This window comes from Theobroma cacao, chromosome 10 (assembly GCF_053813885.1).
Source record: "Theobroma cacao isolate CCN51 chromosome 10, ASM5381388v1, whole genome shotgun sequence".
Taxonomy (NCBI): Eukaryota; Viridiplantae; Streptophyta; class Magnoliopsida; order Malvales; family Malvaceae; genus Theobroma; species Theobroma cacao.
In genome coordinates, this window is record NC_142648.1 from 28,315,251 (window position 1) to 28,338,134 (window position 22,884).

Genomic DNA, 22,884 nt, shown 5'->3' on the forward strand with positions numbered 1-22,884 from the left:
GCGGTTTCCACTCACGCTCACTTGGTCATTGCTGCTACAGCCTTTCTTTCATCTTCATGGTCATGTAATTACTCGGCTACTCTCAAGTCTAGCCAGGCTAAGCCTTTCTTTCATGTTACCAACAAAAAGCCTTATAATTTGATATTGAAAAATTGATAGATAGAATTAAATTTTTAATTATATTTTTATATTTGAACTAAATTATAATTAAGATGTATAAAAATTAAATTAAAACTCAATTGATATCTATGTTATGTAGTGAGATTTATGGTGGATAAAAGTCAACTTCGTGATCGTAATATCTTGATTTTTTTACAGTGTTTGATTGATGTGCATTTTATAAATTTTTTTGGCATTCTATATATTAAGAATTGTAAATAGTATTACATATGATATCAATAACCTAAACAAAATATGTAGCATATACATGCATTTTTTAAGTTTCATTCTACTATTTGACATATTACCTATGTAGAGAAAATGTCAGAAAAATATTTAATGATAAATACCATATTGTCCAAAAAAAAATTAGAGTGGACATTGATGGTTAAAGCATAAGTATAAGGTAAGAATCCGAATTTTCATTTTCCTCATCATTTTCTCTCTGTAAACCCCTCAAGCCGTTACCTCTCGCTCAAACAGTCCCCTCTCCTTTAGAAAACCCAAAAACCAAGCCAAGCCTTTCTTCCATGCTAACAACAACAGCCTTAAACTTTTGATATTGAAAAATGGTTAAACATAATTAAATTTTTATATTTGAATTCAATTACGATTAAGATGTATAAAAATTAAATTAAGACTCAGTTGATACCCGTGCTCTGCAATGAGATTTATGGTGAGTAAAGGTTAGCTTCTTGATCATAATATCAAGAACTTTTTTAAGTGTTTGATTAATATGCATTTTGTAAATTTTATTGACATTCTATGTATGGACATACCATGGCATGTGTAAGACATGTACCACAGCATCTTGAGGCATGGTTTCACTCTTCATGGTCACGTTTGCTCGACTACTCTCAAGTCTAGCCAAGCCAAGCCTTTGTTTCATGCTAACAAAAGCCTTATAATTTTGATATTGTTAAATTGTTAGATAGAATTAAACTTTTATATTTTAACTAAATTATGATTAAGATGTATAAAAATTAAAGTAAGACTTAGTTGATGCCCGTGCTTTGCAATGAGATTTATGGTGGGTCAAGGTCGACTTCGTGATCATAATATGAAGATCTGTTTTAAGTGTTTGATTGATTTGCATTTTGTAAATTTTATTAGCATTCTATGTATGGAGATATTTCTAAAGTTGAGAGAAACTTCGGTTGTATAAATGGATGAATTTCACAATCTAATTTTCATTTATATTCCATCTCAATCAAAGATTCTTCAACAATTAAAAGCATGGCAATTTTTAAGTAAAGACGTTTGGCTTATAGATACGAAGGCATAGTTGATGGGATCGAAATGTTTGAAAACATTAGAATCATAGACTGTTTATTTTCCCTTTTGCTCATTGTGTTTTTTCTTTTTTGAAGTGTTTGATTGATGTGCATTTTGTAAAATTTCATTGACATTCTATATATTTAGAATTGTAAATAGTAGCACAAATGATAACAATAACTCAAACAAAATATGTAGCATATATATGCATTTATTAAGTTTCATTCTACTATTCGACATTTTACGTATGTAGAGAAAATGTAAGAAAAATATATAATGATAAATACCATATTCTCCAAAAAAAAATTAGAGTGGACACTGATGGTTAAAATATAAGTATAAGGTAAGAATCCGAATTTTCTTTTTCCTTACCATTTTCTCTCTGTAAACCCCTCAAGCCGTTACCTCTCGCTCAAACAGTCTCCTCTCCTTTAGAAAACCCAAAATCCCCTCTCCCTTGCAAGTTTGGGTGGTCTTGGAAAAGTTTAGATGGAAGATTTCAGCGATATGTTGTTGTTAACACTTGGGAGGAGGAACATGACTGTTGAAGACAGGATCAGCAAGTTACCTGATGATCTTCTCCTTAAAATCATGTCTCTCTTAAACACCAAGCAGGCGGTTCAAACCTGTGTTTTGTCCAAGAGATGGAAGCCCCTCTGGCAATCCCTTCCAAACCTTGACTTCAATTTCGATACTTTCCCTTTCCAACAGGAAACAGATGACGAAGACAAAGAGGAGGTAGAGATGAAGATGTGTTCTTTCAGCAATTTCATCAGCCAAGTCCTTTTCCGGCGTTGCCCCACTGACCTTGTCAAGGTTTGTGTCCAATCCCATATCTATGACCCGCACTGTTTTCTCGTAGACGGATTGCTTTGCTATGCTGTTAAACACAATGTCCAGCAACTCACCTTCCATTCCCGCTCTGATTGCCAATATTTATTTCCCGAGAGCTTCTGGACTTGTCAATCATTGACATCACTCGAGTTGAAAGGTAGTGATTGGATGCCCATGAAACTACCCACATTGCTGGCTTGTCCAGCTCTTAAGTCTTTGCATCTTTCTCATTTCTCTGCGGCCGGACCAAACTTTGAACCAACGGCTTTCTCAGGATGCCCAAATCTTGAAACTTTGCAACTTTTTGATATTTTAGCGGTGGGTAGTGAAGGTTTATGTATTGATGCTCTTAAGCTGACGAGCTTGGTACTTTCATTTGCATCTCTTCGTCACGGCAAGGTTGAGATTTATGCTCCTCGACTCACAACTTTTAAGTATTCTGGTATTCCTCCCATAGTGTGCTTAACGGATCACCTTGCATCTGTCGATGATGTATATTTTGATATAAAGACACTCGGATTTAAACGCAATGAAGAAGAGTATGTTCTTCGTTTGATCAACACCCTTAACGAGTTTCGTCATGCAAAATCTTTAACATTATCATCGTCAACAGTGCAGGTAAATTTCTTTTACTCATTTTCCATTTCATATTATTGAACCTTTGAATTTATGATATATTATGGTGTATTGATCTTGTTGCTTAAAGTGATTTGCAACACTTTCTCTCCATCACACATGTGTGGAATGCGTTATTAGTTTTATACATTATGGTACAGAGCACCATATTGCTCATTTTCTCTTCAACTCTTGCTTGGAAATTGATACAAAAGAGGAGACAAATTGAAAAGGAAAACTAAATGTTATAGCATCGAGAAAGACACTGTTTCATCATTCAAAAAGAATAACAGATCTCATATTGTTCAAATAGATTCCATACTAAATTTACGTTTCTCATCACCATTTTATAAATGTGTCTTGTACTTTTAAACTATCGTGTCAAAGAATTTAAAGATAAGAATTCTCCTGCACAAAAGGAAATGGATCATTGAATAGGGTAGTAAGAAATTTACTGAAGCTTGAAAGATCCTCTTAGCTTTCTCTTTTAATTGAAAAAGAGCATGTTTAAGTATGAGATACATTGTGTCTTGGATTTAACAATCTGTTTTTGTTTTAGACCCCTAGCATGCTTGTTTTGATATTATTTGATTCATGAAAATTTTAATGAAAAGAAATTTTAAGGAAATTTGTATGTTGAATATATAGAATTTAAGAGAAAAAGTAATTCCTCTTTAATGCATTGATCTAGTTGTTGCTTCTCTAATTATATTTAGGAAAGATTGGCTTTTAATTTGTTTCATTGTAGCATACCTACCAGTCAATATTTTATTAACAGCCATCCATTTATTCTTTTGAACTCCTTATTAAATACAAAAGGTGGATATATATTGCTAGACTCACTTGGTGCATCACTGACATATATGGCTTTGGTTTTCTTCTATTTTACATTTGGAAGACAGTAGAGCAAATTGGTTATTGTTCTCTTTTGTTATCTTATTCATTCTTATAACAGACAATGACAATTATTGTGAATTAGATAAAAACGAATGCATCTTAACATGTGATTTTCTCAAAGATTTCCTTCTCTAATCTCTTATAACCATTTCTTTATGGTAAGGTTCTCACCAAATTTCCGTCCTTGTTGTATCAAAATCGACTACCATTTGCTAATTTAAAGCATCTGAAGATAAAAGCTAAGAAGTGGGAAAGCAAGAAGTTTGAAATGCCTGCATGTATCCTAAACTACTTCCTCAACAATTCTACTATATTGAAAATATGTAAGTATTTTTATTTTGTCTTTTATTCTTTGTTAATAATTAATATATATTTGACTTGAAATGTGAAAATTGGTTATCTTACGAGCTTTGCTTTGTAATTGATTTCTTAGGCATGGATAGCAAAGCAAGCTATGAGAGTCTTGAGGATACAGATTAACTTGGGATTTGTAAACTCTTTCTAAAACTGATTGTCAATCTTTTATGTTGGTCTTTAATGTTTGGTTTATGTATGGAGTTACTTCTAAAGTTGAGAGAAACTTTGGCTGTATAAATGGATGAATTTCACTATCTGATTTTCATTTCTACTCTATCTCAATCAAAGATTCTTAAGCAATTAAAAGTAGGGTAATTTTTTTTTAAAATATTTATCTTATAGATACGAAAGCATGGCTGATGGGATCGAAAAGCTTGAAAACATTAGAATCATATGCTGTCTATTTTCTTTTTTGCTCATTGTGTTTTTTGCAAATTTGATCACTATCCTACCCATTTAATCCAAATGAACATTTTATGCTTAATCAATTATATTGTTCTAGAGCTGCAAGTTTGTTTATCTTAATGAGAATGTATAAGACATGTTTACTTGAGGCATCTTGAGGCATGGTTTCACTCTTCATGGTCATGTTTACTTGGCAACTCTCAAGTCTTGCCATGCCACGCTTTTCTTTCATGCTAACAACAAAAGCCTTATAATTTTGATATTGGAAAATTGTTAGAAAGAATTAAATTTTTATATTTTAACTAAATTATGATTAAGATGTATAAAAATTAAATTAAGCCTCAATTGGTACCTATGTTACGCAGTGAGATTTATGGTCAGTAAAGGTCGGCTTCGTGATCGCAATATCAAGATCTTTTTTAAGTGTTTGATTGATGTGTATTTTGTAAATTTTATTGACATTCTATGTATGGAGCTACTTCTAAAGTTGAGAGAAACTTTGGCTGTATAAATAGAAGAATTTCGTTATTTGATTTTCATTTCTATTCTATCTCAATAAAAGATTCCTAAACAATTAAAAGTAGGGCAATTTTAAAGCAAAAATATTTGGCTTATAGATAAGAAAGCATGGCTGATGGGATTGAAAAATTCGAAAACATTAGAATCATATACTGTTTATTTGCCCTTTGGCTCTTTGTGTTTTCTGCAGATTAGAGCACTATGTTGCCCATTTAATCCATATGAACATTTTATGTTTAATCAATTATTATATTGTTCTAGAGCTGTAAGTTTGTGTATCTTATTGAGAATGTGTAAGACATGTACCTTGGCATCTTAAGGCATGGTTCACTCTTCATGGTCATGTTTACTTAGATGCTCTCAAGTCCAGCCAATGCAATCCTTTCTTTCATGCAAACAACAAAAAGCCTTATAATTTGATATTGAAAAATTTTTAGACAGAATTAAATTTTTATATTTGAACTAAATTATGATTAAGATGTATAAAAATTAAATTAAGACTAAATTGATGCGTGCGTTATATAGTGAGATTTACAATGAGTAAAGGTCGACTTCGCGGTAGTAATACTTTGATTTTTTAAAGTGTTTGATTGATATGCATTTTGTAAAATTTTATCGATATTTTATATTAAGAATCGTAAATAGTATTACATATGGTAGCAATAATTCAAATAAAAATGAGATAAGAAAATAAAGCATAAAACTCGATATGATATATATATATATATATATATATGCAACTTGAAGTTTCATGGTGTATATGTAGAGAAAATGTAGGAAAAATATTGAATGATAAATTAGAGTGGGCAAGATAATTAGTTTGATCCTGCCTTGGTAAACTACGTCGTTTGTAGGTAATTAAAACATATGTAAAATTAAGGTAAAAATCCGAATTTTCATCTTCCTTACCATTTTCTCTCAAGCCGTTTCCTCTCACGCTCACTTGGTCATTGCTGCTGCAGCCAACCGTTTCATTCAAACAGTCTCTTCTCTTTTAGAAAACCCAAAATCCCCTCTCTCCCATTCTTGGTGGTCTTGGAAAAGTTTAGATGGAAGATTTCAGCGATATGTTGTTGTCAACACTTGGGAGGAGGAACAGGAATAATGAAGACAGGATCAGCAAGTTACCTGATGATCTTCTGTTTAAAATCATGTCTTTCTTAAACACCAAGCAGGCAGTTCAAACCTGTGTTTTGTCCAAGAGATGGAAGCCCCTCTGGCAATCCCTTCCTTACCTTGACTTCAATTACAATACTTCCCCTTTCAAACAGAAAATAGTTCAGTTAGATGACGCAGACCGAGAGCAGGTAGGTATCAAGATGCTTTCTTTGAGCAATTTCATCAGTCAAGTCCTTTTCCGGCGTTGTCCCACTGACCTTGTCAAGGTGTGTGTCCAGTCTCTCAACTATGACCAGCATGCTTCTGTCCTAGCTGGTTTGATGTGTTACGCTGTCAAACACAATGTCCAACACCTCACCTTCCAACTCCACAGAGGTGGAGGTGGTCGCCCATTTTTATTGCCCCAGAGTCTCTACACTAGTCAATCATTGACATCACTCGAGTTGAAAGGTAATGATTGGATGGCCGTAAAACTACCCACATTACTGGCTTGTCCAGCTCTTAAGTCTTTGCATCTTTCTCATTTCTCTATGGCTGGACCAAACTTTGAACCAACGGCTTTCTCAGGTTGCCCAAATCTTCAAACTCTGCAACTTTTTGATATTTGGATTGGAAGTGAAAATTTATGTATTAATGCTGTTAATCTCAGAAGCTTGTTACTTTCATTTGTGTTACATGGTGAGGGCAAGGTTGAGATTTGTGCTCCCCGACTCACAACTTTTAAGTATTCCGGTATTCCTCCCATAGTGTCTTCAAAGGAAAATCTTGCATTTCTCGATGATGTATATTTTGATATAAAGGCATACTCACTTAAACGCAATGAAGAAGAGAGTGTTATTCGTTTGATCAACACCTTCAAGGAGTTTCGTCAAGCAAAATCTCTCACATTATCCACCTCAACAGTCAAGGTAAATTGTTTTTACTCACATATCATTAATCTGTTTGAAATTTATCATCTTGCTATGTTGATCTTATTGCTTACATCTCTTTTTCAACCATTACGGCTTGGAGTGGAAGCAAACTTAATCAAGAAAAGATTTGCAAAACTAACTTTCTCTCCATCACTTATGTGTGTAATGGGTTACAACATTCTAAAAGGATACTGTTTCATCATTCTAAAAGAAGAACAGGACTCATGCTAACTCATCTTTTTCACATAGATTCCCCTACTAAATTTATGGTTCCCATCTCCACTTATAAATGTGTCTTGTTCTTTTAAACTCATATGTCAAAGAATTCAAGCATCGGAATTCACCTATGCAAAAGGAAACGGATCATTAATGAGGATAGTAAGGTAATTTTCCATGACAAGATCATCTGTTGTCTTGTCCTGCTAAGTTGTGTAAAATTTACCAAAGCGTTAAAGATCATTTCAGCTTTCTCTTTTAATTGCAAAAGAGAATGTTTAAGCATGAGACACATTGTGTCCTGAATTTAACAATTTGTTTCCATTGTAAGACCCCAGTATGTTCATTTTGATGTTGTTTGGTTCACGAAAATTTTACTGAAAAGAAATTCGGAGGAAATCTATATGTTGAATGTACAAAATTTAAACAAAAAGGTAATTCTTCATTAATACATTGATCTGGTTATTGCTTCTCTAATTATATTTAATAAGAATTGGCTTTTAATTTGTTTTATTGTAGCATACCTACCGGTCTATATTTCATTGGCAGCCATCCATTTATTCTTATAAAGTCCTTGTTAAACACAAAAGGTGGATATATATTGCTAGACTCACTTACTGCATCATTGCCAGATTTGGCTTTGGTTTTCTTCTATTTTATTTTTGGAAGACAACAGTGCAAATTGTTTATTGTTGTCTTTTGTCATCTTATTCATTCTTATAACGAACAATGACAATTAGTATCAATTAGATAAAAATGAATGCATCTTAATATGTGATTTTCTCAAAGATTTCTTTCTCTAATTTCTTATAACCATTTCTTTGTGGCAAGCTTCTCGCCAAATTTCCATCCTTGCTGGATCAAAATCGATTACCGTTTGCTAATTTAAAGCATCTGAAGATAAAAGTTAAGAAGTGGCAAAGCAAGAGGTTTGAAATGCCTGCATGTATCCTGAACTGCTTTCTCAACAACTCTACTATATTGAAAATATGTTAGTATTTTTACTTTGTCTTTTATTTTTTGTTAATGATTAATGTATATTTGACTTGAACTGTGAAATTGATTATCTGATGAGCTTCGTTTTGTAATTGATTTCTCATGGATGGATAGCAAAGTAGCAGGCTGTGACAGTTCTGAGGATAGCGAGTAACTTGGGATTTGTAAACTCTGTCTAAAACTGATTGTCAATCTTTTATGTTGGTTTTTGCTGTTTTGTTTATGTATGGAGCTACTTCTAAAGTTGAGAGAAACTTTGACTGTATAAATGGATGAATTTCACTATCTGATTTTCATTTCTATTCTATCATAATCAAAGATTCTTTAAGAATTACAAGTAGGGCAATTTTTAAGCAAAAATATTTGCCTTAAAGATACGAAAGCATGGCTACTGGGATCAAAAAGTTTGAAAACTTTAGAATCATATACCGTTTATTTTCCTTTTTGCTCTTTATGTTTTCTACAGATTTGGGCACTATGTTGCCCATTTAATCCATATGAACATTTTACGTTTAATCAATTATATTGTTCTAGAGCTGCAAGTTTGTACACCTGATTGAGAATGTGTAAGACATGTACCATGGCATCTTGAGGCATGGTTTCACTCGTCATGGTCATGTTTACTTGGCTACTCTGAAGTCCAACCAGGTCAAGCCTTTCTTTCATGCTAACAACTAAAACCTTGTAATTTTGATATGGGAAAATTGTTAGACAGAATTAAATTTTTATATTTGAGACAAATTATGATTAAGATGTATAAAAATTAAATTAAGATTCAGTTGATACCTATGCTTTACAATGAGATGTATGGTGAGTAAAGGTCAGGTTCGTGATCGTAATATCAATATCTTTTTTAAGTGTTTGATTAATGTGCATTTTGTAAATTTTATTGACATTCAATGTATGGAGATACCATGGCTTATGTAAGACATGTACCATGGCATCTTGGGGCATGGTTTCACTCTTCATGGTCACGTTCACTTGACTACTCTCAAGTCTAGCCAAGCCAAGCCTTTGTTTCATGCTAACAAAAGCCTTATAATTTCGATATTGGAAAATTGTTAGATAGAATTAAATTTTTATATTTGAACTACATTATGATTAAGATATATAAAAATTAAATTAAGACTCAGTTGATACCCGTGCTTTGCAATGAGATTTATGGTGGGTAAAGGTTGGCTTCGTGATCGTAATATCAAGATCTTTTTTAAGTGTTTGATTGCTGTGCATTTTGTAAATTTTATTAGCACTATGTATGGAGATACTTCTAAAGTTGAGAGTAACTTTGGTTGTATATATGGATGAATTTCACAATCTGATTTTTGTTCCTATTCTATCTCAATCAAAGATTTTTTAACAATTAAAAATGGGGTAATTTTTAAGCAAAAACTTTTGGCTTATAGATTCGACGGCATGACTGATGGGATCAAAAAATTCAAAAACATTAGAATCATATACTGTTTATTTTCCTTTTGGATCATTGAGTTTTTATTTTTTATTTTTTGCAAATTTGAGCACTACACTGCCCATTTAATCCAAACGAACATTTTATGTTTAATCAATTATATTGTTCTAGTGTTGCAAGTTTGTATATCTCAATGAGAATGTGTAAGACATGTACCATGGTATCTTGAGGCATGGTTTCACTCTTCATGGTCATGTAATTACTTGGCTACTCTCAAATCTAGCGAGGCCAAGCCTTTCTTTCAAGCTACCAACAAAAAGCCTTATAATTTGATATCGAACAATTGATGGACCAAATTAAATTTTTAATAATACTTTTATATTTGAACTAAATTATAATTAAGATGTATAAAAAATAAATTAAAACTCAATTGATATTTGTGTTACGAAGTGAGATTTATGGTGGGTAAAGGTTAGCTTCGTGGTTGTAAAATCTTGATTTTTTTGAAGTGCTTGATTGATATGCATCTTGTAAAATTTTATTGGCATTCTCTATATTAAGAATTGTAAATAGTATTACATACGATTGCAATAAGTCAAATAAAATATGTAGCATATATATGCATTTTATAAGTTTCATTCTACTATTCGACATTTTTCCTATGTAGAGAAAATGTAAGAAAAATATTTAATAATAAATACCATATTGTCCAAAAAAAAAATCAGAGTGGACATTGATGGTTAAAACATAAGTATCAGGTAAGAATCTGAATTTTCATTTTCCTTACCATTTTCTCTCTATCAACCCCTCAAGCCGTTACCTCTCACTCAAACAGTCTCCTCTCCTTTAGAAAACCCAAAATCCCCTCTCTCGCTTGCAAGTTTGGGTGGTCTTGGAAAAATTTAGATGGAAGATTTCAGCGATATGTTGTTGTTAACACTTGGGAGGAGGAACATGACTATTGAAGACAGGATCAGCAAGTTACCTGATGGTCTTCTCCTTAAAATCATGTCTTTCTTAAACACCAAGCAGGCAGTTCAAACCTGTGTTTTGTCCAAGAGATGGAAGCCCCTCTGGCAATCCCTTCCAAACCTTGACTTCGATTTCGATACTTTCCCTTTCCAAATGGAAATAGATGACGAAGACCAAGAGGAGGTAGAGATGAAGATGTGTTCTTTCAGCAATTTCATCCGCCAAGTCCTTTTCCGGCGTTGCCCCACTGACCTTGACAAGGTTCGTGTCCAATCCCATATCTATGACCCGCACGGTTTTCTCGTAGACGGATTGCTTTGCTATGCTGTTAAACACAATGTCCAACAACTCACCTTCCATTCCCGCTCTGATTGCCAATATTTATTTCCCGAGAGCTTCTGGACTTGTCAGTCATTGACATCACTCGAGTTGAAAGGTAGTGATTGGATACCCATGAAACTACCCACATTACTGGCTTGTCCAGCTCTTAAGTCTTTGCATCTTTCTCATTTCTCTACGGCTGGACCAAACTTTGAACCAACGGCTTTCTCAGGTTGCCTAAATCTTGAAACTTTGCAACTTTTTGATATTTTAGCGGTGGGTAGTGAAGGTTTATGTATTGATGCTCTTAAGCTGACAAGCTTGGTACTTTCATTTGCATTTCTTGGTGACGGTAAGGTTGAGATTTATGCTCCCCGACTCACAACCTTTAAGTATTCTGGTACTCCTCCGATTGTGTGCTTAACGGATCACCTTGCATCTGTCGATAATGTATATTTTGATATAAAGACACCACCCAGATTTAGACACAGTGAAGGAGAGTATGTTCTTCGTTCGATCAACACCCTTAGCGAGTTTCGTCATGCAAAATCTTTGACATTATCATCGTCCACAGTGCAGGTAAATTGCTTTTACTCATTTTCCATTTCATACTATTGACCGTTTGAATTTATGATATATTATGGTATGTTGATCTTGATGCTTAAAGTGATTTGCAGCACTTTCTCTCCATCTGTGCAATGCGTTGTTAGCATTATATATTATGATACCGAGCAGCATATTGTTCATTTTCTCTTCAACTCTTGCTTGGAAATTGATACAAAAGAGGACACAAACTGAAATGGAAAACTAAATGTTACAGCATCTAGAAGGATATTGTTTCATCATTATAAATGAATAACAAAACTCATCTTGTTCAGATAGATTCCATACTAAATTTACGTTTCTCATCACTACTTTATAAATGTGTCTTGTACTTTTAAACTATATTGTCACAGAATTCCCGTATAGGAATTCGCCTGCAACAAAGGAAATGGATCATTGAATAGGGTGGTAAGAATGAAGAAATTTTCCATGTCAAAGTCATCTGTTGTCTTATCTTGATAAGTTGGTTACTGTTCTCTTTTGTTATCTTATTTTTTCTTATAACGGACAATGACAATTATCGTGATTTAGATAAAAACGAATGCATCTTAATATGTGATTTTCTCAAAGATTTCCTTTTCTAAATCTCTTATAACCATTTCTTTGTGGTAAGGTTCTCACCAAATTTCCATCCTTGCTGGATCAAAATCCATTATCATTTGCTAATTTAAAGCATATGAAGATAAAAGTTAAGAAGTGGGAAAGGGACAGGTTTGAAATGCCTGCATGTATCCTAAACTACTTTTTCAACAACTCTGCCATATTGAGAACATGTAAGTATTTTTACTTTATCTTTTATTTTTATTTAATAATTAATGTATATTTGATTTGAAATGTGAAAATTGATTATCTTACGAGCTTTGCTTTGCAATTGATTTCTCAGGGATGGATAGTTTTGAGGATAGCCAGTGACTTGAGATTTGTAAACGCTTTCTAAAACTGATTGTCAGTCTTTTATGTTGGTTTTTGCTGTTTTGTTTTTGTATGCAGCTACTTCTAAAGTCGAGAGAAACTTTGGTTGTATAAATGGATGAATTTGACTATTTGATTTTCATTTCTATTCTTTCTCAATCAAAGATTCTTGAGCAATTAAAAGTAGGGTAATTTTAAGCAAAAATATTTGGCTTAAAGATACGAAAGCGTGACAGCTGGGATCAAAAAGTTCGAAAACATTAGAATCATATACCATTTATTTTCCTTTTTGCTCTTTATGTTTTCTACAGATTTGAGTACTATGCTGCCCATTTAATCCATACGAACAATTTATGTTTAATCAATTATATTGTTCTAGAGCTGCAAGTTTGTATATCTGATTGAGAACGTGTAAGACATGTACCATGGCATCTTGAGGCATGGTTTCACTCTTCATGGTTACGTTTACTTGGCTACTCTAAAGTCCAACCGAGCCAAGCCTTTCTTTCACCCTAACAACAAAAGCCTTATAATTTTGATATTGAAAATTGTTAGACAGGATTTAATTTTTACATTTGAACTAAATTATTATTAAGATGTATAAAAATTAAATTAAGACTCAGTTGATACCGTGCTTTGAAATAAGATTTATGGTGGGTAAAGGTCGACTTCGTGATCATAATATCAAGAACTTTTTTAAGTGTTTGATTAATGCGCATTATGTAAATTTTATTGACATTCTATGTATGGAGATGCCATGGCATGTGTAAGACATGTACCATGGCATCTTGAGGCATGGTTTCACTCTTCATGGTCACATTTACTTGGTTACTCTCAAGTCTAGCAAAGCCAAGCCTTTGTTTCATGCTAACAAAAACCTTATAATTTTGATATTGGAAAATTGTTAGACAGAATTAAATTTTTATATTTTAACTAAATTATGATTGAAATGTATAAAAATTAAATTAAGGCTTAATTGATACCTGTGCTTTGCAATGAGACTAATGGTGGTTAAAGGTTGGCTTCATGATCGTAATATCAAAATCTTTTTTAAGTGTTTAATTAATGTGCATCTTGTAAATTTTATTAGCATCTATGTAAGGAGATAATTCTAAGGTTGAGAGAGACTTTGGTTGTATAAATGGATGAATTTCACAATCTGATTTTAGTTTCTATCTCAATCAAAGATTCTTCAACAATTAAAAGTAGAGTAATTTTTAAGCAAAACATTTGGCTTATAGATAAGAAGGCATGGCTGATGGGATCGAAAAGTTCAAAAACATTAGAATCATATATTGTTTATTTTCCTTTTTGCTTATTGTGTTTTTTCACAGATTTTGGCACTATGCGGCCCATTTAATCCAAATGAACATTATATGTTTAATCAATTATACTGTTCTACAGCTGCAAGTTTGTATATCTCAATGAAAATGTGTAAGACATGAACCATGGCATCTTGAGGCATGGTTTCACCCTTCATGGTCATGTTTACTTGACCACTCTAAAGTCCAACCAGGCCAAGCCTTTCTTCCATGCTAACAACAACAGCCTTAAACTTTTGATATGGAAAAATGGTTAAACATAATTAAATTTTTATATTTGAATTCAATTACGATTAAGATGTATAAAAATTAAATTAAGACTCAGTTGATACCCGTGCTTTGTAATGAGATTTATGGTGGGTAAAGGTCAGCTTCTTGATCATAATATCAAGAACTTTTTTAAGTGTTTGATTAATGTGCATTTTGTAAATTTTATTGACATTCTATGTATGGAGATGCCATGGCATGTGTAACACATGTACCACGACATCATGAGGCATGGTTTCACTCTTCATGGTCATTGTGTTTTTTTTTTTTAAAGTGTTTGATTGATGTGCATTTTGCAAAATTTCATTGACATTCTATATATTTAGAATTGTAAATAGTAGTACAAATGATAACAATAACTCAAACAAAACATGCATTTTTTAAGTTTCATTCTACTATTCGACATTTTACCTATGTAGAGAAAATGTAAGAAAAATATTTAATGATAAATACCATATTGTCCAAAAAAAAAAATTAAAGTGGACATTGATGGTTAAAACATAAGTATAAGGTAAGAATCCGAATTTTCATTGATGGTTAATCCGAATTGTGTCTTTAGCAGGTTTGAGCAATATGCTGCCCATTTAATCCAAATGAATATTTTATGTTTAATTAATTATATTGTTCTAGTGCTGCAAGTTTTTATATCTTAATCAGAATGTATAAGACATGTACCATGCAATCTTGAGGTACGGTTTCACTCTTCATGGTCATGTTTACTTGGCTACTGTCAGGTCTAGCCAGGCCAAGCCTTACCATATTGTCCAAAAAAAATATTTAATGATAAATACCATATTGTCCAAAAAAAATGGAGTGGACATTGATGGTTAAAACATAAGTATAAGGTAAGAGTCCGAATTTTCATTTTCCTTACCATTTTCTCTCTGCAAACCTCTCAAGCCGTTACCTCTCACTCAAACAGTCTCTTCTCTTTAAGAAAACCCAAAATCCCCTCTCTCCCTTTTTGATATTGCAAGTTTGGGTGGTCTTGGAAAAGTTTAGATGGAAGATTTCAGCGACATGTTGTTGTTAACACTTGGGAGGAGGAACATGACTGTTGAAGACAGGATCAGCAAGTTACCTGATGATCTTCTCCTTAAAATCATGTCTTTCTTAAACACCAAGCAGGCGGTTCAAACCTGTGTTTTGTCCAAGAGATGGAAGCCCCTCTGGCAATCCCTTCCAAACCTTGACTTCGATTTCGATACTTTCCCTTTCCAACAGGAAATAGATGACGAAGACAAAGAGGAGGTAGAGATGAAGATGTGTTCTTTCAGCAATTTCATCAGCCAGGTCCTTTTCCGGCGTTGCCCCACTGACCTTGTCAAGGTTTATGTCCAATCTCATATCTATGACCCGCATTGTTTTCTCGTAGACGGATTGATTTGTTATGCTGTTAAACACAATGTCCAACAACTCACCTTCCATTCCCGCTCTGATTGCCAATATATATTGCCCGAGAGCTTCTGGACTTGTCAATCATTGACATCACTCGAGTTGAAAGGTAGTGATTGGATGCCCATGAAACTACCCACATTACTGGCTTGTCCAGCTCTTAAGTCTTTGCATCTTTCTCATTTCTCGACGGGTGGACCAAACTTTGAACCAACGGCTTTCTCAGGTTGCCCAAATCTTGAAACTTTGCAACTTTTTGATATTTTAACGGTGGGTAGTGAAGGTTTGTGTATTGATGCTGATAATCTGAGAAGCTTGGTACTTTCATTTGCATTTCTTGGTGAAGGTAAGGTTGAGATTTATGCTCCCCGACTCACAACCTTTAAGTATTCTGGTACTCCTCCGATTGTGTGCTTAACGGATAACCTTGCATCTGTCGATTATGTATATTTTGATATAAAGACACCCAAATTTAGACACAATGAAGAAGAGTATGTTCTTCGTTTGATCAACACCCTTAACGAGTTTCGTCATGCAAAATCCTTGACATTATCATCGTCGACAGTGCAGGTAAATTGCTTTTACTCATTTTCCATTTCATATTGTGGTATATTGATCTTGATGCTTAAAGTGATTTGCAACACTTTCTCTCCATCACACGTGTGTAATGCGTTGTTAGTTTTACATACTATGATACAGAGCAGCATATTGTTCATTTTCTCTTCAACTCTTGCTTGGAAATTGATACAAAAGAGGACGCAAACTGAAATGGAAAACTAAATGTTACAGCATCTAGAAGGATAGTGTTTCATCATTCTAAAAGAATAATAAAACTCAACTTGTTCAGATAGATTCCATACTAAATTTACGTTTCTCATCACCACTTTATAAATGTGTCTTGCATTTTTAAACTATTGTGTCAAAGGATTTAAGGATAAGAATTCGCCTGCACAAAAGGAAATGGATCATTGAATAAGGTGGTAAGAAATTTTCCATGTCAAGGTCATTTGTTGTCTTATATTGACAAGTTGTATAAAATTTATCGAGGCCTAAAAGATCATTTTAGCTTTCTCTTTCAATTGTAAAAGAGCATGTTTAAGCATGAGATACATTGTGTCTTAGATTTAACAATCTGTTTCCGTTTGAGATCCCTAGCATGTTCATTTTGACATTATTTGGTTCATGAAAATTTTAATGAAAAGAAATTTTAAGGAAATTTGAATGTTAAATATATAAAATTTAAGAGAAAAAGTAATTCTTCCTTAATGCTTTGATTCGGTCATTGCTTCTCTTATTATATTTTATAAAGATTGGCTTCTAATTTGTTTTATTGTAGCATACCTACTGGTATATATTTTATTAATAGCCATCTATTTATTCTTTTGAACTCCTTATTACACACAAAAGGTGGATATATATTGCTAGACTCACTTGTTGCATCATTAACATATTTGCCTTTGGTTTTCTTATATTTTACATTTAAAAGACAGTAGAGCAAATTGTTTATTCTTATAACGGACAACGACAATTATTGTGAATTAGATAAAACAAATGCATCTTAATATGTGAATTTTTCAAAGATTTCTTTTTCTAATCTCTTATAACCATTTATTTGTGGTAAGGTTCTCACCAAAGTTCCGTCCTTGCTGGATCAAAATGGATTGCCATTTGCTAATTTAAAGCATCTGAAGATAAAAGTTAAGAAGTGGCAAAGCAAGAGGTTTGAAATGCCTGCATGTATCTTGAACTACTTTCTCAACAACTTTACTGTATTGAAAATATGTATGTATTTTTACTTTATTTTTTACTTTTTGTTAATAATTAATGTATATTTGACTTGAAATGTGAAAATTGATTATATTACGAGCTTTGCTTTGTAATTGATTTCTCAGGCATGGGTAGTTCTAAGGATAGCAAGCGACTTGAGCTTTGTAAACTCTTTCTAAAACTGATTGTCAGTTTTTTATGTTGGTTTTTGCTGTTTTTTTATGTATGGAGCTACTTCTAAAGTTGAGAGAAACTTTGGCTGTATAAATGGATGAATTTCACTTTCTGATGTTTATTTCTATTCTATATCAATCAAAGATTCTTAAGCAATTAAAAGTAGGGCAATTTTTAAGCAAAAATATTTGTCTTATACATACGAAGGCGTGGCTGATGGGATCAAAAAGTTTGAAAACATTAAAATCATATATTGTTTATTTTCCTTCTTGCTTATTGTGTTTTCTGCATATTTGAGCACTATACTGCCCATTTAATCCAAATGAACATTTTATGTTTAATCAATTTTATTGTTCTAGAGCTACAAGTTTGTATATCTTAATGAGAATGTGTACAACATGTACCATGGCATCTTGAGGCATGGTTTCACTTTTCATGGTCATGTTTACTTGGCTACTCAGAAGTCTAGCCAGGCCAAGCCTTTTTTTCATGCTGACAACAAAAGCCTTATAATTTTGATATTAGAAAATTGTTAGAAAGAATTAAATTTTTATATTTTAACTAAATTATGATTAAGATGTATAAAAATTAAATTAAGCCTCAGTTGGTACCTATCTTACACAGTGAGATTTATGGTGGGTAAAGGTTGGCTTCATGACCGCAATATCAAGATCTTTTTTAGGTGTTTGATTGTGTTTGATTGATGTGAATTTTTAAATTTTATTAACATTCTATGTATGAAGCTACTTCTAAAGTAGAGAGAAACTTTGGTTGTATAAATAGTTGAATTTCACTATCTGATTTCTATTTCTATTCTATCTCAATCAAAGCTTCTTAAACAATTAAAAGTAAGGCAATTTTTTAGCAAAATATTGGGCTTATAGTTAAGAAAACGTGGCTGATGGGATCAAAAAGTTTGAAAACACTAAAATCATATACTGTTTATTTTCCTCCTTGGTCATTGAGTTTTCTGCATATTTGAGCACTACACTGCCCATTTAATCCAAATGAACATTTTATGTTTAATCAATTATGATATTGTTTTAGAGCTACAAGTTTGTATATCTTATTGAGAATGTGTAAGACATGTACCACAGTATCTTGAGGCATGGTTTCACTCTTCATGCTCATGTTTACTTTGTTACTCTCAAGTCCAACCAGGCCAAACCCCTTTTTCATGCTAACAATTAAAGCTTTATAATTTGATATTGAAAAATTGTTAGACAGAATTAAATTTTTAGTTAAATTTTTATATTTGAAGTAAACTATGATTAAAATGTATAAAAATTAAATTAAAACAAAATTGATACCTGAGTTACGCAACAAGATTTTCGATGCATAAAGGTCGATTTTGCAGTACTAATATCTTGATTTTTTTTAATGGTTTGATTGATGTGCATTTTGTAAAATTTTATTGACATTCTATATTAAGAATTGTAAGTAGTATTGCATATGGTAGCAATAACTTAAACAAAAGTGTGTAACATATGATAAGAAAATAAAACATAAAACTAGATATCATATATCCATGTTCATTTTGCCAATCGACATTTCACATATGTATAAAAAATGTTCAAAAAAGTTATTCTATTTTCAACAATAAATATTATATTGTCCAAAATATTGAACTGGACTTTGATTTGTACAAGATATTCAAAATTAGAGTGGACTTTGACTTTGATTACATATCCATTAACTTGTTCATCCATATATTGGGTATTTACGAGGATCATTATGAATATTTACTTTTTCTTATCCATGAACTCAGATAAATTTATGAATATTTAAAATATTTATGAATATCTATTATAAAAATGATAAAATTTGCATATATTGAAGATATGTAGGATAATATTGCAGATATTTCAACAAATATCCATGATATTATTAAGTAGTAACATATGTCATGTAGCGACCTTTTCCCCGATCGTTACCAATGTCCGAGACCTTCGAGAGAACTCGCCAAGTCTCTAACAAGCCTTATTAGAGATTTTTGATAATTCACTACACTCATTCACCAATCCATGTTATTGCTTTAAACCATATACTCTCGTGACATGATTTCAACAATAGGCATAACAAATCATTTTGACCTTTAATCCATATGATCATATGTAAATACATCATAGTCTAAAATCTCCAATTAAACATTTATATTGAGACCAGTACTCATTTACAAAGAAATCAAGGTACAATGACTCAACCTCAGCAGCAGAGTGACTTGGAATGAATTGCTATGATGTGCCTTTACCTATTCGTGGTGGACCATAAGTGCCGATGATTGCATGCTAAGCCGATCACTATCTGTAAAAGGAAGATAAGGGAGTGAGTCTCACAGACTCAGTGATCATCGGCTCCATGAGCAGGGCGTAAATGGGAAACAAGCAATAAACGAATCATTTGAATGATAAAACCGGAATAAGAGTAGTAATCTTAGAAAAATCAAATCACAAATAGAGTGTTTGTGCCTTGTAAAAATGATGCCGTCAAATCATCGTGCAATATTTCACTTGGCAAAACGATGCCAAAAACAAGTGTAGCAAAACCAAGTTTAATCATAGAAATCATCACTTACTATCAAAATACGAGAAACAGTATAAAAGTACGCACACTCCCAAGTTATGTAGCACGTAAAGAAATCAATTTATAAAGCCATGTAAACCAGCTCATGATCGTCAAATAAGCACTAAAAGCTTTTATTCAAATAAGGAGAGCTGCAAAGAAAACATTAACTCTCCACCATGCAAAAGAGTACGCCTTAAAAACTCACAAAGCTCTCGAGTTGGAAAGTATAATATCACCACATGGACCCACTTCCACGTAATAACAATCCAGGAGCCTCGCTCCACCAGATTCCCATAGCCATGGCAGTCTTAACGATGTTCACCGACATCAAAGAATCAAGCGATAGTAACCACGTATATCACTGATGATCTAACCACGTATATATATCACAGGCCGTGGCCCCCACCATGCCTAACAGTCCGTCGGCAACCCAAAAGTTCTCTAACTAGAGCTCACTCATGCACAAGGGTCACACTTAACCGAAGTGACAGCCGACCTACTCTCGACGCACTTGGTTTGTTAAAACCATTTTCAAAAAAATCATATAGAGCTTTCCAAGTCTTTTGCTTAAAACCATTTAAAAACAAGGCTCAATAACCTTTCAAATTATTTTTCACGTAAAAAGGCATGGTGTATTCTCTTATACAAAGATCGGACTAAAACCAATGCTTAAAACTTGCATTTTAAATCATTTAACAATTGCATTTAACTATGCATATCACATAAAAGTACAAGGCACAGATTTTGAATGCAAAACAGTATAAAAAGCTTGTTTTCCAGTTTTAAAACACTTTACATATATAGTCTATCTATAGATATATCCAAACCAACTTTTAAATCAACTTGCATCCATAAAATACCTAGGATTCTTTCAACTTATGCTTTCCACAATTTTGAGTTTACAATAAACCAACACGTATATATATATATATATATATATATATATATATATATGTCTAGCTACAGAAGTTTTAAAATGGACACCCCCTACTCACCTTACAATAGCGGGACGCTTCCTCGCTATTGATTCGGGTGCGTATCTAGCTAACTCTAATTGCTAGTCACTCGTTACTTCATCCAGCATGCCACCATGGCAAACTTTTCTACTTATATACTTCCTAGCAACCATTCAAACTCAATGCAATTAATCATACTTGAATACGGGCAATACATCAATCAATAAATTCTTACTCAATTTCATATTTTTCCATCAACCTCAATCACAAGCATTTAACATACAATCCATATACTTTAACCAACCAAAGCTTGCATAACACAATATAATCACATTGCATGCTTAGCTCTTGGTTTTAGCTTGGATCCCACACACAAGGTTCACAATTTCCTCACACCCGTGGCCACCATTGCTACCACAAACATACCCACACAATTACCAACTTATTTCCAAAAATTACTTAAGCTTAAAACCAAAATTCTTACCTTTCCTTGCTTAAACCACCAAAATCGAGCCTATTCCTTCATGGACTCTCCATGGCTTCTCTCTTGAACATTGGAGTCTCCTTGAGTGATGAATCAACATAAATCTTCAAGAGTGAGAGAGGAAATCTCACGGGTTCACTCAATTTTGAGCCAAACCCGTGCCTATCTTTCTCTTTATTTTTCTCTTTTTTCTTTCTTTCTTTCTCCCTTTTTCTTTCTTTCTTTCTTTCATTTCCTTCCTCCTTTCTTTTTTCTCTTTGGCTTTGGGCGGATTTCCCCAAGGTCGAGCCTTGCAAATGTTTTTCTTTCTTTCTTTTTCCTCCTCTCGGGTGGAAGCTCTAAATCTTTCTTTCTTCCTTGGTTTTCTCACAATAGGCAGATTGCCCAATGTCCATAGCTTTTATGACTTTTTCTTTCACTTATTTATGTATTAAGTCACATGGCACAAAACATTTCTACTTCCTCCACCCGCCCATCACTTCCATTTTTTTATTTGTTTATTTATTTTGCGTTTTCCTTCATCTTTATCTTCTTCTTTTCTCTCCACATTTTCCTCATGGGCGGCTTGCCGATGCTTTAATAGCTTTTGACTTTTCTTCTTTCCTGTTATTTAGTAAAATTATAAAACCAAAGCCTTTGAAATCCATTCCTTTTTCCTTGATTATTTTATTCTATACACTACCTTTATTTCATATCTTATTTAATCCTTCTTTGACCTATTCAAATCACATGTGCACCTCACATTTCCACATAATCTAACTTTCCTTAACTAATAAATTCTCAATTAATTCCAAATATTAAAATTTACACATAAGTCCTCAAACTTTTCTTTATTGATCGGGTGATCATCCAACTTTCATCCTTTTTAATTGGGTCTTTTTAACATTTCTTAAATTCCAATTTCCTTATATTTTTCTTCCTTTACACGTGTACAAACAAAATATCAAAGTTGCAATTCAACGCAGTATCACCATAATATTTAAATATTCCCTTACCCGCTCTAACTCTATTTAATAAAGATATGCGGGCATAATTATGGTCGTTTTTCTTCGAAATTTTTTTTTATTTCTTCTCCCCTACTTAAATTAGTCATATAATCATCTTTAATGACTAATTTCGATAACAGATAAAATATTAATATTTTAATATTATTTTATTATAAAATATTTTTTTTACTTGTCGTCGCTCTTTGGCACTTAAATTGACGTCAATTGATCATTCATCTTGTCGATAAAATCATATTGATTTCTATACGAGGGTACAGGGTATTACATGTTACAACCTCTCTTGGTTTTAGGGAAAGAAGAAAAGGGCTTTCTTGTTTAGGCTGCAACAAATTTGGCAAGCCCATTTGCTGATAGTAAGAAGTAAAACCATCCATCAATCTCTAACATGCATGAAGCCCATTTAAAGTATATTTGGTTGCAACCTTGGTCCG

At 32.9% G+C, this 22,884-nt stretch overlaps 3 protein-coding genes across 3 annotated transcripts; all 3 read left to right on the forward strand.

Moving 5' to 3' along the window:
- The first annotated feature begins 1,923 nt into the window (after nucleotides 1–1,923).
- Nucleotides 1,924–3,125, forward strand: LOC18587444 (F-box/LRR-repeat protein At3g26922-like). The gene is made up of 2 exons (XM_018128930.2): nucleotides 1,924–2,886; nucleotides 3,045–3,125. The coding sequence occupies exons 1-2, from the start codon at nucleotides 1,924–1,926 to the stop codon at nucleotides 3,123–3,125; spliced, it is 1,044 nt and encodes a 347-aa protein (XP_017984419.2).
- A 2,985-nt stretch (nucleotides 3,126–6,110) lies between these two features.
- On the forward strand, nucleotides 6,111–12,604 carry LOC148760587 (putative F-box/FBD/LRR-repeat protein At5g62970). Its single transcript, XM_088810557.1, has 4 exons — nucleotides 6,111–7,088; nucleotides 10,615–11,580; nucleotides 12,218–12,315; nucleotides 12,595–12,604. The coding sequence occupies exons 1-4, from the start codon at nucleotides 6,111–6,113 to the stop codon at nucleotides 12,602–12,604; spliced, it is 2,052 nt and encodes a 683-aa protein (XP_088666683.1).
- Nucleotides 12,605–15,107: 2,503 nt separating this feature from the next.
- On the forward strand, nucleotides 15,108–17,402 carry LOC18587446 (F-box/LRR-repeat protein At3g26922-like). The gene is made up of 3 exons (XM_088810559.1): nucleotides 15,108–16,070; nucleotides 17,123–17,220; nucleotides 17,393–17,402. Exons 1-3 carry the CDS (start codon nucleotides 15,108–15,110, stop codon nucleotides 17,400–17,402), a joined length of 1,071 nt encoding a protein of 356 aa, XP_088666685.1.
- The last annotated feature ends 5,482 nt before the right edge of the window (nucleotides 17,403–22,884 follow it).

What these genes read in the sequence shown, in the direction of transcription:
- LOC18587444 (XM_018128930.2), top strand. Translation starts at nt 1,924, where the DNA reads ATGGAAGATTTCAGCGATATGTTGTTGTTAACACTTGGGAGGAGGAAC. An exon ending in TATCATCGTCAACAGTGCAG is followed by an intron (nt 2,887 to 3,044) that starts GTAAATTTCTTT and finishes ATTATGGTACAG; the next exon opens with AGCACCATATTGCTCATTTT.
- LOC148760587 (XM_088810557.1), top strand. Translation starts at nt 6,111, where the DNA reads ATGGAAGATTTCAGCGATATGTTGTTGTCAACACTTGGGAGGAGGAAC. An exon ending in TATCCACCTCAACAGTCAAG is followed by an intron (nt 7,089 to 10,614) that starts GTAAATTGTTTT and finishes GGAAAAATTTAG; the next exon opens with ATGGAAGATTTCAGCGATAT. An exon ending in TATCATCGTCCACAGTGCAG is followed by an intron (nt 11,581 to 12,217) that starts GTAAATTGCTTT and finishes CTTTGTGGTAAG; the next exon opens with GTTCTCACCAAATTTCCATC.
- LOC18587446 (XM_088810559.1), top strand. Translation starts at nt 15,108, where the DNA reads ATGGAAGATTTCAGCGACATGTTGTTGTTAACACTTGGGAGGAGGAAC. An exon ending in TATCATCGTCGACAGTGCAG is followed by an intron (nt 16,071 to 17,122) that starts GTAAATTGCTTT and finishes ATTTGTGGTAAG; the next exon opens with GTTCTCACCAAAGTTCCGTC.